The 16,397-nt window shown below is 36.8% G+C and overlaps 1 protein-coding gene across 1 annotated transcript in view; it reads left to right on the top strand.

The window, feature by feature from the left end:
• Window positions 1-16,397, top strand: part of LOC143255035 (transmembrane protein 114-like) — an 81,636-nt gene that overhangs the window by 24,810 nt on the left and 40,429 nt on the right. Inside the window, exon 2 of the mRNA XM_076510054.1 lies at window positions 9,528-9,819. Coding sequence (XP_076366169.1) covers window positions 9,552-9,819 — 268 coding nt within the window. The 5' untranslated portion in view covers window positions 9,528-9,551. The remainder of the gene's footprint in view (window positions 1-9,527; window positions 9,820-16,397) is intronic.

Here is a 16,397-nt window from a genome sequence, read left to right as displayed (position 1 = left end):
ACTTTTCCCATACAAAATTTATAATAATATATCTTTAGTGAAGGTTATTTTTTGGGGTAAGTCTCAGATGTACTCTTTATGAAAAGATTGGACACTATATTATTACTGGATTCAAAGTGTATTCTGTTTATTTATGATGGTTTTAACAAATTACGCTTGTTAATAATCGTCGTAGTAACGTTTTATTTGTCCCTGACTGTAATAAAAACCACGTGAAATGCACGTTTCATGAGTAGATCAAATATGTAATATCTGTAGCAGTTCCAATCAGAGCACTGATTAAGGTATGTCACTTAACAATGCTAACAAATCGTTTAATAATTACTTTTAGGTATCGATAGAATACACACTCGTTTCGTTCTTCTTTTCTTAAATCGCAAATTGGGTGTTCCGGAGTCGAAACACGTCGCCAAGCATGTTATTTCTTTACTTCATAGGGGCTTATAATGAGACGGTCAATTCCATCGTTCATTGGAAGAGAGTAGTTCAAAATTTGATGGCGGATGGTTTTTGACAAAGTGCTTTTTCCTCTAGTTTATCACTTTAAAATTAGGGACGACAAGAATAGCTAACCCTCGAGTAACTCCAACAAACAGAGACAATCCATTTTTATTTAAGAACGTAAAATTAGTATGATAAGTAAGTTACCACTTTATAAAAGTTTTCAATGCTTCTTTTAATTCTACAGTTGTCGATGTTATCTACGTGACAATCCACGTAAATTTCTAGGGAATATAAATGTTTCCCAGAAGGCATCAAATGAATAATATGTTACCCATTGTTGTAAAAATCAAATGAACAATATGTTCCCCTTTGTTGTAAAAATCAGATGAGCAGTATGCTTCTCATTGTTGTAAAAATCAAATGAACAATATGTTCCCCATTGTTGTAAAAATCAAATGAATAGTATGTTTCTCATTGTTGTAAAAATCAAATGAACAATATATTCCCCATTGTAAATTCGCTTAGACAACTAGTTTTTTTAATTGTTTGAAAACTTAAAAACTCATTTTCTTAATATTTATTGACTAACGTTTAATCCTGTTATGGTTAAAATCAGAATATTAAAATGATAAACTAACATTGAGGGCGTTATCACATAGCACATAATTCTGTTTCAAAAATAGTTTTGTTTGTGTGAATATCCCGCAAAACTACACAAGGGCTATCTGCGCTTAGCCGTCCCTAATTTAGGCAGCTAGTCATCACTACCCATTTCCAACTGTTGGACAACCTTTTTTTACAAATGAATAGTGGGATTGACCGTCACATTATAACGCTCCAACAGCAGAAAGGATAAGCATATTTAGTGTGACTGAGATTCAAACTCGCGACCATCAGATTGAAAGTCGAGCGCCCTAACCACCCGGCCATTCTGGACTTTCAGAAATGAATTAACACATAAATTTCATTTCTTCCAAAATTCGCAATTAATTGTAATACATTTTTAAAGTACCAAATATTAAAATATTACTTTTAACTGTGGTCGCGTTATAAGAATGGCAGTTAATCCAATTTGTGGGGCAGCTGGTGTTTAACTGCAACATTCTCTTTGATCAGAAATGGAAAATTATAGACGGCTACACCTAATCTCTAAAGACCTTCTGCCTGTTTGTATAGCCCCCTTTTATGTAAATAAGTGATCGTTTAAAATTAAGGATTATAATGCTACAATTCAAGGTCAGAGTTTTGAAACGAATAAAGGAGCAGATAGCCCAAGCTCAATGACTAGCTTTAAGTTATAACAAATTTTAAAATATTCGAATATCTCTTTCACTGTTTTCATAAACATAGTGAAATCTCCTGCTGGTGAAATTCCATTCAAAATATACAGTCTAAAAGATCTGGCGTGGTCCAGTGATTATGTGCCTGGGCTGTGAATCTTAAGTTCCTTAATCCTCTCCCCGTAATCGTCAAAACTTAGAAACAAATTTTGCATTTTGCAGTCGCCGATGCATTTAAGAAGTAACTGGTTTGTTTGTATTTCGTGCAAAACTTCTCTAGGGCTATCTACGTTACCCGTCCTTAATTTAGTAGTGTAAGACTAGAGAGAAGGCAGCTAGTCATCATCACTCACTGTCAACCCTTAGGCTACTCTTTTACCAGCGAATAGTGGGATTGGCTAGCACATTATAACGCTCTTATGGCTGAAAGGGTGAACATGTTTGGTGTGATGGGGATTCGAACCCGTGACCCTCAGATTACTTACTAGTCGATTGCCTTAACCACCTGGCCATGCTGGGCCAAGAGTAATTGTCAAATCCAATTAAGCGATAAGAGTACCCTAATAGTTAGGGGTAGGTGGTGTTGACTAGCAGCTTTTCCCGTAGTCTGTCAGTTAAAAATTATGGACCAGATAGCGAAGATAACTTTCCGAGTATATTTACGAAACATTCAAAAACAAATATTATTCTAGAGTTAATACTCGATATGTTACTTTTTCTGAATATAACTCCACCTACAGCAAAGAGGCCTTTTTTTCCAGAAATAACCTCGATTTTTTTTTTTTTTTACAAGACAGCTACAGCTTCTGAAAAATCGGTTTTTAGCCTTTAGATTTAACTTAAACCGGTGGGGAAAAACGCTTTTGTGCAACAAAAACATTCTATCTTCAATGTCTAAATATAGTTTCAAATACATATTGCAACAAAAATAAATTTGTTTCTAACACATATATGTGTGTTTTCTTATAGCAAAGCAGCATCGGGCTGAGTCCACCGAGGGAAATCGAACCGCTGATATTTTAGGGTTGTAGACTTACCGCTGTTCCAGTAGGGAACTTAACACACATCATCGACGTCGCCGTATAAGGGCATAGTACCTGTGATCTTTTTAAAATTCAAAACAATTTGGTTGTTTACATTAGAGTTTCAAAAAACTGCTAAACAGTTTTTTTCTAGATAATCTTTCCCACTCGTTTCAAGTTAATGAAACAAAAAAAGACAATTATTTTTTTTAATCCTAGAAGTTTGATTATTCGTTGTTTACAGTAACAAAACCTTTTTTCTCGGTTGTCCTATTTCTCCTTGAAGTTACAAGAGTATGTAGTGATTATTTTTAGAGGTAGCTGTCTTCAGTAAAAACTAAAGACTGTTTGTTAACATGACTGGCTAAATTTACCTGTACTATAAAAGCTTCCTTTGTTCTATCTGGGCTTTCTATGTTCATATTTTACTATGCTATCTGCCTTTCGGGACGAGTTCTGGCTGTTTTTTCCGGTGCTACCTTTTCCTCGCTCACGAATATTAATTATGACCAACTTCACTCCTTCACCCAAAGAGAGTCAAAATAAAAAAAAACAACAAAAAAAAACCCAGCTAAATTCAATAACCTTCCACTAAAGGGGACGAAGAGGAACCACAACGTTCCTGAACACTCCAGTTGGAGAGAGAATTCTTCTGATTTCTTTCTCTCTAAACTAAACCCCTGCCACGTTAGTTTGCGTTTGCGTTCTGGGCTTTCTGAAGTTGACCTTAACGGGCCCTGCATGGCCAAGCGTGTTAAGGCGTGCGACTCGTAATCTGAGGGTCGCGGGTTAGCATCCCCGTTGCGCCAAACATACTCGCCCTCCCAGCCGTGGGGGCGTTATAAGGTGTCGATCAATCCCACTATTCGTTGGTAAAAGAGTAGCCCAAGAGTTGGCGGTGGGTGGTAATGACTAGCTGCCATTCTTCTAGTCTTACACTACTAAATTAGGGACGGCTAGCACAGACAGCCCTCGAGTAGCTTTGTGCGAAATTCAAAAACAAACAAATAAACAAACAGACTTATAACGAGAAATATAATTATAATAGAGAGAATGTAACATTTGGTAAGTAAGTGAAATGGACACTGGTGGCTAATGTGTTTTGTTTTAATGGTGCATTTGTTTTAGTTTTGCCCCTCTCTGAAAAAAAACCCACAAAAATATCCAATGGATTCTTCTGGTTAATAAAGGCTGAAAAACAGTGGATTATTCTGGTCTACAAAGATTGAAAACCAGTGGATTGTTTTGGTTAATAAAGGCTGAGAACCAGTAGATAGTTTTGGTCAAAGATGTAGCAGATGTAAAAAGATAAAAAAATCTTAACCCTTGTATTACTGAGAAATCAAACGAAGGATATCTATATTTTACTTGTCGTATAACCAAGGTATCGACCAGGGGATATCATTGTTAACCCTCGTATTACCGAGGTATCAATTTGGAGTTATCTACATTTTCATTAACCAATAGAAAAAAATTAATGTGTTGTAATTCAGTTCGTAACTTAGACAATATTAATTATATCTTTCACCTGGAAACAAACAACGCAAAAATTTTATCTCTGTTGTCAAAACAAGGAAAAGTGACAGAAACAAACAATTCCCTTCAAGCTCCGTGTCTCAGTTCAGACCTAATTCTTTGCCGGGGCTCGGCATAGCCAACTGGTTAAGGCACTCGACTCGTAATCTGACGGTCGCGGGTTCGAATCCCCGTCACAACAAATATGCTCACCCTTTCAGCTGTGGGGGCGTTATAATGTTACGGTTAATCCCACTCTTCGTTGGTAAAAGAGTTGCCCAAGAATTGGCGGTGAGTGGTGATGACTAGCTGCCTTCCCTCTGGTTTTACACTGTTAAATTAGGGACGGCTAGCGCAAACCAAACTTACAGTTTAAAACGTATGTATATGTGTGTGTGTTTTTTTAACAGTAAAACAAAATGGTGAATTTATTTCTAGGAAAGGATTTTCAACATTAAATCATCGACAATTAATTATGTTTTGATCGTTATTCATAAAATTTCTCTGTTGGTATTTAAATCGAATATAAATATGTTTAATGTTAACTCTCCAAACCCATGAAAAAAATTCTTATTGCTTTAACCAAAACACTAGACTGCTAGCAGCAAGTGGCAGAGATTACCTGTTAGGTTTTTCGGGATATAAAGAAGGTTTCTTAAGAAGTTGGAGCTAATCTCCGTAAAATGTAGCTGTTGACATTGCCACTCAGAATTAGGGTTTTTAAACGTTCATCTCGCTTATCACCTAAGGCCATCAAGTTTATTGGCAAAGTTTCTTGTTGCAAATTACTCTTAACGTGTGGTGTGTTTGTGAATGCTCGTTTGTTAACCGCAACACTGAAAGTCGTATTTAATAATATTTTTAGGGTTAAATCTGATGACTTATAAAGCTAAAAACTGGGTTTCGATACTCGTGGTGGGTAGAGCAGAGATAGCCCACTGTCTAGTTCTGTGTGTAACAACAGGAAAATAATGTTATTAATAAAATATCTTTTGTGCTGTCACGTGCTGACCTGAAAAGGTGGGGGGGATTCTGCAAATAATCACACATAGTCGCCTTCCTGAATTCAAAGTGACGTGAAAGTAAAAATATATCGTGATCTATAAATGAAGATGGATAAAGGGACATACTAAACAAAAGAAAAAGAACGAAGAATATTATGCTAAAACGAATCCATTTATGAACACTTTCTGAACATAAATAAATGGAAAAATCAAGGGTAGATGTGACTGAATGTGCGTATTGTACTTTATAATCAGACGTACATTTTCCAAGTGAACATACAATGTGTTACTTCTCGTATAAAATTAATGACAATTAAACAGTTACGATTCCAGTAGAACTCGAGATATGATCGCAGATGGTAACCTAGTAATACCCAAAAGTCAGTTTTTTTAGATATACACAGTGTAATGACAATTAATATTTAATGGACGGGTTGAATTATAGTGAAAAGTTACGATTTGTGGTCAATTCATTTTTCAGTTTATTCTTGCCTTGTTTAGGACTGTGGTGTTTAGTAGCAGACTATTATATAATCTAAAAATGTACTATTAAGTTATTAATTCAAGTCAGTTTCATAATATATAATGGAAGATTGTATATAAACTTTGGTGTATGATTATTTAATAAGCTTTGCAATATTATAAAGTTCCCCATTTCAACGTTTCTCACTGTTATGCCCATCCTCCCAGTGGCCCAGCAGTATGCCTGAGGACTCACACCGCTAGAAATCGGGTTTCGATACCTGTGATGGGCAGAAGACAGATATCCCATTGTTCAGCTCCATGCTTAATTAAAAAAAAACCTTACTGTTTTATTGTCTTATTTAAACGGACACCATAAACCATTGGGATATTTAATATTTAGATTATATATAAGACGTTTTCTCAGAATGAGACATGCAAGCCCTCTGTCTAGCTTGGTACAAATTTGTTACTTCTATCCTCCTAGTGGACAAAGTACAAATGGCCCAGTCTCTATTCTTCCGCTAAAATAAACAGAAAAAATAAATGAAGGTCAAATTTAACGTATTAGTTATGCAGTTTACCCAGAGGAGATGAGTTTGGTTACAACGATACTGTGGTATAAAAAAACATCTGTAGCACATATAATGTTTTGAGACAACATGGGACCTACTGGTTCGTCTCGACTGTCCAATACTCTAAACTCAACTAAAAATATTTATAAATAAAATTTTAATAAAATCTTAAATCCAGCCCTCATAATTCATGTAGTCATCAAGCTTTCACTTAAACTTACTTAAATTTACTACATCCATAACACCTGAAGGTAGCCCATTCAAAGGCTAACAACTCTGTTAGAAAAATAAAACAGTCTCAGTTGAAGATGACTCCACTCTGCCAAAATTTATACTTGTGTCCATTAGTTCTACTGTTCTCATTGTTAAATATGATAAAAGATGGTGCATTGATACTACCAATTCCATTAAGGATCGTAAACACTTCAATCAGATGCCCCCAACTCTTCTCTTTCAAGATAAAACATTTTGAGGTATTTCAGTTCTGATCGTATGACGACCCTCTATCTAAGGCATCATTCTAATAGCCATCCTCTGAACCATTTCCATTAATGTCCTACCTGTGTTAAGAAATCGAATCCAACACTGAACACATTACTCCAAATGTCGCTTAACCACTGGCTTATATAATAAAATTATATCCATTTTAGACTTGTATTCAATATTTCTGGAAATGCAACTTAAAATCATATTGCCTATACAGCTAGCAGCAGCACACAGCTTTAATTGTTGTAGAAACTAATCACCTATTACACCAGGATAAATTTCTTTCATGACACTGTCAAGATTATTTCCATCCAAACTATATTCATTGTTTGTTTGTTTTTTTAATTTCGCGCAATTCTACACGAGGGCTATCTGCGCTAGTCGTTCCTAATTGAGCAGTGTAAGACTAGAGGGAAGGCAGCTAGTCATCACTACTCACCGTCAACTCTTAAGCTACTCTTTTACAAACGAACAGTGGAATTTACCGTAACATTATAACGCACCCACGGCTGAAAGAGCGAGTATGTTTGGTGTGATGGGGATTCGAATCCGCGACTCTCAAATTACGTGCCAGACCAATTGTGTTCATAATTCAAATCTTACAGTAATGAACGTAGTGTATATGTCAGTATTTATGTATGGAACCCAAATTCCTTTGTCATCTACTGAATAACACAATAAACAGAAATCCATGAAAACATTTCACATTTCGTTTATAATAAGTTCAGGAAATTAGAAAAATATCACGATTTCTTTATAATAGAACATAATTTTAAATAAAACTCTCTCTTCACAACAAGAACACGACTTTCACTAGAACTGCAGTGAGAGTTTGATTGTATCTTTATTGATGTAATTTTAAAATCTAATACTGATAAACTGGAGTTCTTACAAAACTGTTATCTTATCAATAAGAGTACTATTTTTAATATAAGAAAATATTACATTTTATATGAATAAAATTTATGAACATTTTGAACTCTCTAAATTCTGTTGTATGTGTCATAGATCTAAATCAAACAAAGCAAAAGTCCTAAGACCGAGCCCTAACCTAAGATGCCCATCTCTCTTGCAACGTTAATCCAGTTTGACTGAATTCAATTTGTAAAAACCCTCTGATTTCTTCCATCCAGCCAATTTTCGTCTAATTTATTTACTTATTCCTTCCCACACCTACAGAGATAAGTTTCTTTACAAGCCTTTTTCGTGGAACTTTGTCAAATGCTTTCTAAAAATCGAGATACACCAAATCTACACCTTTACCCTCTATTCAGTAACTCTTCCAAGAATGTCAAAAGATGATTAAGGTAAGATTTTCCCTCAGTGAAACCATGTCGACTATTCAATAAAATTGTAAACTTTATCAAAAGACTTTATGAAGCATCTTATATCAAACATTTTATAACGTTTCCCACAACTGATGTAAGGCATTAATGGGCCTATAGTTTATAACCTCATTGGAAAAGAGGGGTGGTATTTGGTAGGTCATGCTCATGAACTCTTAAAATGGTATAATTATTCATGTGCATAATATTCATTCACCACACATTGTTGGACATGTGATATTTGTTCAGGTGATCCTGGCCTTCGATTAGAATCCTAGACTTGTCATATTCCGGACGAGTGTCTCAAATAACTGAGCTAAAGGGCAAGCCTCATAAAACCTCCAAGCAAGGCAGTTTTCCTCACTCTTTTTCCCTGCTACACATTTCCTCTCTCACAAACAAGACACGTTCTCGAGCCTAGCTTCAGGATTGTAGGACAACATACATGTAATTTTACCTCACACACCAGTTGTCGTTCCAACTGAGTCAATAGGCTAGCCTCCTGGCACTCGCTATTTACTTTAACAACTCAAACTACTTCAGACATATTAAGTACAACCCGGGTAGGTGGTGCTGATTGATAACAAAAACGCGTTTTTTCGAATGTAATTATGTAGTCATAGAAATATCATCGACAATGTCGTATAAATCCAGATAAAACAATTCACAGAATTCGATTTTTATCCTACCTTTCCAGAAATTTGATTTAAATGTTTAGCAAGGGCTCTATTTGTGGCAATTGTTTAAACGAAACCAGTGATATTCCGTGTCGCCACCACCGAGGTGGTAGATCTACTTGACAAAGTAAGACATAAATTTATATGTTGATCTTTTTAGAAGAATAACACATAATTCAAACTTATTTGGTATATAACTTTTATTTTTAGTTTGTAATGTACCAGTTTGATCTTATCTTTACTAGAGTTTAATACATTGTAAGTATTCGAAAGTGTTCTTTTTTTCATTTTCTTCAACGAGAGGACACTACAAATCCTTTCTTTTTTGGTATATATTTATATATATATATATACACAAACACACACACACAAAGAGAAAAATTGTGTGATAGGTAGTTATTAAGCTATACAGGACGCTAGTAAGTTGATTCTTTCTGTATACACAATGGTATGTCTGCAGACTTACAATGCTAGAAACAAGGTTTCGATACTCGTGGTGAGCAGGGAAAAATAGCTCTTTGTGTAGATCTGTGTCTAATTAAAAATGCTTGCTATAAAGTAAGATTAATTTCCTTATCGATAATTTATACTAATTACCTTCCCCTTCGTGCAGTGAACTTTATCTGTTCTTCGCTCGTGCAAACGTGTTTAGAAGTTACTAGCAATTGAATAAAGAGAAATAAAATGGATTACAACAACTAAACTGAAATAAAAAACATTCTCTCTTTTATCCACAGGGAAGACCATAAGGATGAGAAAAAATGGCTCTGGGGGGTAATCGTCTTACTGCTGCTGCGAGATGCGAACATCTCCTACTGATATGTTTTACCTTCAGCTCAGCCATAGCAGTTATCTTATGGGTTGTAGCCATGAGTACGGACTACTGGTTCACAGTTTCTGCACCCAACAATGGCGGCCTCTACATGAACAATACAAGGAAGATTTTTTTATACAGTCACTCAGGTCTTTGGCGGATTTGTAGAACGAGTCTAATAAATGTGACATCAGAAAATGATGAAATCACTTCATGTAAGTATTGGTTTTTCAAAACACGTTTATGGGGATGATAATTTGAGTTAAAAATTTATCAAATAAAATCATTCTTTCTTTAAATAAAATAAATACCCATGCAAAGTTTTAAGTCTTTTTAATTGTATTTTCATAAGATAATTCAGTTTTAAACAAATACGTTATAATTGCTGCCTTTTTTGGTTTTGGTAGATTATCAAAACCGAAGCTATTAATATTTTGCAAAACATTTTTTGGTTAGGTTTACGAAACTTCTTCTGTTTATTAGTTTGATTTTTGGAACGTAAAACATTAGAAGTAAATTGAAGTCCATCAAGTGTGAAACTAACTCAGTAATTAAAGAATGACTTGGGCACATTTTTAAAGCCAAATAGAGACTAGTATTTATGGTAGCTTCATTAACAATGGACAATGACTGACCTTTTGGACATACGAAATTACGAATTGTTTAGGGCAGGATCTGGGGTAATGTTTGTTGTTTGAGGCAGGACTTTGGATAATTGTTCATGCCCCGAAATGTGAATTTGATTATCAATAGTTTGCGTCCCGTTACTAAGAGAGTATCGTGCTTTGCAATTTGGGGCCATAGGTGTGTTAAAAGAGTAAGGGTCAAATCCCACTATTGGACTATAATAGTCCAACTGTTGGCGATATGTGTATGTGTGCTGTTGACTAACTTCCTCCTCTTTAGTCTACAGTTCAAACCCCTCGATGAGGATTCCTGTACGTGGTGAGGGGACTTCCCAGAGAAGATTCTGTACATTCAGTTTACATCCTCTGGGGTCTAAACGTCCACCAGCGTGTTTGCTGTGCGTGGTGACCTGTGAAGGGGAGGAGATGATCCTGGTTATTGAGAGGTTCATCTTCAACGCACCACTTTGGCCTTCAATTCTTGTAGACAGGCGGTCTTAGGGTGCCCCCCACAAGATCATTCGGCTAGCCCATATGGGCAAGAGTCATCTAAGTGCCAGCGTAGGACGTCCTCAACAGGTGTAGTGGACATTATGTCTGATTCTGGTGTTCGGGTGTAGTGGTCATGAAACTCTGGCGTCGCTGCAGTGACCTTATTTGGCACTGTAGGTCGTTCTTTCGTAGAGCTCCATGGTGGGTGGGGTCAGTGGGCACCAAAATATTTTTTTTTTATTATGAATATCTCTCAAATAAAAAAAAACATAAACAAGCATGACAGCATAGAGAGAAATCTGACTACTGGCAAACGACCGCACATTGATGACTCTGTACGGTCGAACTCACAACTTGAATCTGTCCCACGATTTTTAATTATACATTCGTTAACTGAGAAATCCTTAGGGCAGATGTCTGCATTTTTTTATTCAGAAGGGTTTAGTAGGGCTTCTTGGCTCTCCTAAATCGGTCAAAAATTTACTGTCTGGGGACATTTTAGTGGAAACAGCTTCATTACAACATTCCAAACTCCTCTTTAAGTCAAACGCCATTGGAGATATACTCATTGTGGTTACTTCTCATTCTACTTTGAATTCTTCCAGAGGAGTTACAGTTGAGAATGGTTTAAAGACCATTCCAAAGTAAGAGATCATCACAGGTTTCACCAGCCAAGGTGTTACAGCCGTGCGCCGTATTTTTACTCGTAGAGACGGTATTATGGAGCCTACAAATGTTCTAATATTAACATCTACAACATCATGTCCTCCTACCACAATCATGGCAGGATATCTGAATTGTAAGGTACGGCCTTATATTCCTAACCCTGTTAGATGTTTTCATTGTCAACGATTTGGTCATTGGAAAACATCTTGCCGTGGTCCCTTAACATCAGCCCGTTGTGATGGTAAAGACCATGATGCTTTTAAATACCAACTAGAACCACATTGTATTAACTCTAATGGTCCATATCCTTCCTGAAGAGAAAGAAAGCAGAAGAAAGAAAGTAGAAGAGAAAGCAGTACAATGTCTAAAGACAGTTCACAATATTACTTACCCATCTCGGACTTATGCTGTTCCACATGTATCCATCCACTACTACAGCAGGAGTCCAGACAGACCTTTCCATGCCTTCTACAGAATACTTAACAACACATCTTAATCTAGTACCCTCCAAAATCAACAAAGTTAACGAATCAGTATCTACTTCTATCTCTGTCCCTACCACATTTTCCAGTCATTGCTCAGCTTTACCTTATTTAAGCCCAGATGTCTTCATGGGTTTTTTCTCTTGACACCACAAAAATTAAACCATTCGTTCATGTCCTCAATCAATGGAACATATGTATACAAAATCCTACCTGCCAACTCGATCCAGAGCAGAATCACTAAAGAGTGACCGACTCACATCCAGTAAAGAAAAAATGCGCATTTGCAAGCAGAAGGTCTCCTTGCCATATTCTTCTGCAAAATAAATAAAAATGGTCACATTAATCCAATGGAACTGTCGAGGTTTTCAATCAAGTGTGAATGACATCAAAGATTTGATTGACTTTTATCATCCCAAATGTCTTTTTTTACAGGAAACATTTTTAAAACCTACTAATATAGTCACAATTCGACAATACTCCTTATACTGAAATGACAGGTCATGTGTGGGACAACGACATGGGGGAGTAGCACTGCTGGTTGATCAACATGTGCCCATCCGGTCCTTGACATTGAATACGCCCTTGAAGACTGTAGCCATCCGTATCTCCTTGGGTCGTACCATCACTATTTGCTCTCTGTACCTTACCCCTGGAAAAAAATTATCATCTATCAGACATTAATGCCCTCATTGAGCAACTGCCAACTCCCTTTTTAATTTTGGGGAATCTTAATAGGCATAATTCCCTCTGGGGTGGTTCTAGTATTGATGTGAGGGGTCGTGATATAGAGCATATGCTCCTGAATCACAACTTGTCTCTCTTCAATACTAGCTCTCACATTTATTTTCATGCATCCAGTCAGTCATTTACTGCTATAGATCTTTCAATTTGCTCCACTTTGCTTTTCACTTGCTTTTTTTTGGAAGGTTGACATCAGTTCTCAAGGTAGTGATCATTTTCCTATCTTATTAAGAGGGATTGATCATGGTCAGTGCCACCTGACCCGTGTATCTCATTGGAAGTTGGACCAGGCCAACTGGCTCTCTTTCACTGCTCTCTCGGAACTTGATCCTGCCATCTTATGTAAATCATCGATAAATGATTGTGTAGCAGCAGTAACTAACTGTATTATCCTAGCAGCTGCTCAGTGCATTTCTAAAACCTCGACATCTTTCCCATGCCATCCCCGCCATTGGTGGAATTCTGCTTGTTCTATAACACGAAAGGCTCAGAAACGTGCTAGGGATAAATTTCATAAATATCCTACGCTTACAAAACGCATTGCATTTCAGCAAGCCCGTGCACAGGCTCGGCGAGTTAGACGTCAAGGCCAGAAGGAATCTTGGATTAAATATACCACCAGCATTTCTTCAACCACCAATTCAAAAGTCATATGGGACAAGATACAGAAGGTGAGTGGACTGTATATGCTCTCAATGCTGAGAGCATTGCCAATACTTTTGGTGAATGTTTCTCTCATGTATCTAGCTCTTCAAACTCATCTCCTTCCTTCTTAGCTATTAAAACATGAGTTGAACATCTGCCTCTTTCCTTTTCGACTGAGCATCTCTATGATTACAATCGCCCTCTTACACTGTTGGAACTCAAACTTGTGTTTCATTGGTCTGGCAATACATCAGTTTGACCTGATGATATACATTATGAGATGCTACGCCACCTTTCTTCTGCCTCTCTTACTATTCTTCTGGCTGTTTTTAACCGGATACGGTAGGAGAATGTCTTTCCTGATGCTTGGTGCCAAGATATTCTTAAACTTGTGAAGAATCCAAAGATTCCTTCTAATTACTATCCAGTTGCTTTGACAAGTTGTTTCAGTAAGACCTTAGAGAGGATGATTAATGCTTGTCTTGTTTGGTTCCTTGAATCAAACAACCTTCTCTCACCCACTCAGTGTGGGTTCCGAAGACAACGCTCCATGATAGACCACTTAATTCGCCTTGAAAAATAAGTCAGAGAAGTCTATTTGAAGCAACAACATATTGTTTCTATTTTTTTTTATTTAGAGAAAGTTTATGATACAACATGGAGATATGGCACCTTGCGAGACCTTCACTCATAAGGATTGTGTGAGAGTTTGCCACTTTTTATTAAGCATTTTTTAATAAACCGCCGATTCCAGGTCCGTGTGATGACTGAACACTTTCCCGTTTTTTCCCACAGGAACTTGGAGTCCCTCAGAGCTGTGTTTTGAGTGTCACACTTTTCATTATAAAGATTAATGCCATCAGTGAATAACTACCCGCTACAGTCAAACAGTTTTTTCGTTGATGACTTTCACATTTCATGTCAGTCATCAAATTTGAGGTTTATTGAGCGGCAGCTACAACCTGCAATCAATCATATACTTAAGTGGATCACAGCAAATGGTTTTCAACTTTCACTCAAACTGTTTGTGTACATTTTTGCCGCCAACGAGGTGTTTATCCAGATCCAAAACTTCGTATTGATCATGCTCTACTTCTTGTTGTCCCTGAGACAAAGTTCTTAGGTCTTATATTTGAGTGTAAATTAAATTTTTTTCCCATATCAAGCACCTTCGTGTCAAATGTATAAGAGCACTGAACATCATCCGTGTCCTCTCTTCCACGTCTTGGGAGTGGATCGATACTCCATGCTTAATATTTATCGTGCCTTTATCTCATCCAATCTTGACTATGGGTCTATGGTTTATGGTTCTGCCAGAACATCAGCACTGAAAATGCTGGATCATATCCACCATCAGGGACTTCGGCTTTGCACTGGAGCCTTTCGTACTTCTCCAATCCAAAGTTTGTATGTGGAGTCCCATGAACTCCCTCTGCATATTTGCCGTTTGTAACTGTCTCTTATGTATGCCAAACTTCGATCTTTACCACAGCATTCTACTTGGTATTGTGTTTTACATCCTCAGTGAGCCACATTTTTTATAATAGAAAAATATGCCATCGTTTTTGTTAGCCTTCGTATCCGGGCACAATCAAAGAAATCTATCTTTGAATAGCATAGCAGTATCAACAGATTGGCCTGTTCCACCATGGTTAATTACTACCCTCCAACTGTGACTTATCTTTGAGTCAGCTGAGGAAGGCTGGTACTCCTGATTGGAAATATTGCTCTTTATTTGCTGAACATCTTTCAAACGATTCATCCATTTACATATATGCAGATGGCTCAAAATCAGATGACTCTGTAGGCTCTTCCATGGTTTGTTACAGTTCGGTTGTAGCTCACAGAATCCCCTCTACAATTTTTACATTTCTCTTGCCCTGAATAGTGATGAAACTATGCAATATGCGAATTATACGGTCTATACTGATTCACTCAACTATCTATTGGCCCTGACATCATTCCATGTTAGTTACCATCCTATTCTTATCAATATCCAAAACAAACTGGTCCATCTTTTTATAATCTATCTTTGTCCAGTTTTTTTTGGATACCAGGTCATGTTGGTATTCATGGGAATGAGCTAGCTCTATCACCACCGTCTCTGTTCCATACATAGACTGTGGTCCAGTAATCAAAACCCGACTACAAACCAGTTGACAGTCGACCTGGAGTGAGCAATGAAATAATAAGCTTTTTCCAATCAAGCCTTCTTTAACTTTTTGGCCATCTTGTTTCTGTAAAGATAGAAGAGAGGAAGTTGTTTTGGCTAGGCTATGCATTGGTCACAGTTTTTTAATTCACCACTTCCATTCATCTGGTACTGATGCACCAACGTGTGGTCTGTGTGGTACTCAGGTCACAATCATACATGTTTTATTATCATGCCATCGTTACAACCAAGAACGACTACGCCATTTTAAACATATTTTTAAGGTAGGTTTGCCCTTGAGCTTAGTCGTAGGTTATACTGGCTGCCTCACTTGTGTTTTTACATTTTTAAGAGCCGTTGGTCTTTTTAACTTAATTTAAGGTTTTTATTGGACTATATACTGTTTTACCATGATTTATTTTACACATTTTACTTTTATTTTGACCTGAACCCAGGACTGGAAAGACCAACTTCAGGTGATTGACAGCAAGTTTGAACTTAATGCTTGAGTCTTCTGACAGGTCTTAATTTTACATATTTTACGTATTTTTACCTTCATTTCCATATACCATTATAGTGTATTACATCTTGTTTGGCACAGATAGCCTAGTAGCTTTGTGCCAATAAACATGAAATGCCTACCTATCTACAGTTCAAATTTATGGTGAGCTAACGCTGGTAATCCTTGTTTAGCTCTATGTAAACACCGAATCAAACAAGATCAAACGATCTAGCTAAGTCTAATTGATCACATTTTGTTTTTGTTAATCAAACTTGCTAACGTCCTGTTTTCCGGAAACTTTCGGTTTCAACTGCTATATTAATTTCTGTTTGGATAACTACATCAATATTCCTTCAAGCATCCTTCGTCGTTTTGTATTATGGTTGAGCAATCAAGACACCTTTGGGATCTTTAATACTTAGGACATAGATAGTTTGAAAGTTTCGCTCATATTTAGAATTTTGGCGATTTGAATGCACTATCT

The sequence above is a fragment of the Tachypleus tridentatus genome, chromosome 7 (genome assembly GCF_004210375.1).
Source record: "Tachypleus tridentatus isolate NWPU-2018 chromosome 7, ASM421037v1, whole genome shotgun sequence".
Lineage (NCBI taxonomy): Eukaryota > Metazoa > Arthropoda > Merostomata > Xiphosura > Limulidae > Tachypleus > Tachypleus tridentatus.
The sequence above is the reverse complement of the archived record's forward strand: the minus strand, read 5'-3'. Positions and strand labels throughout refer to the sequence as shown.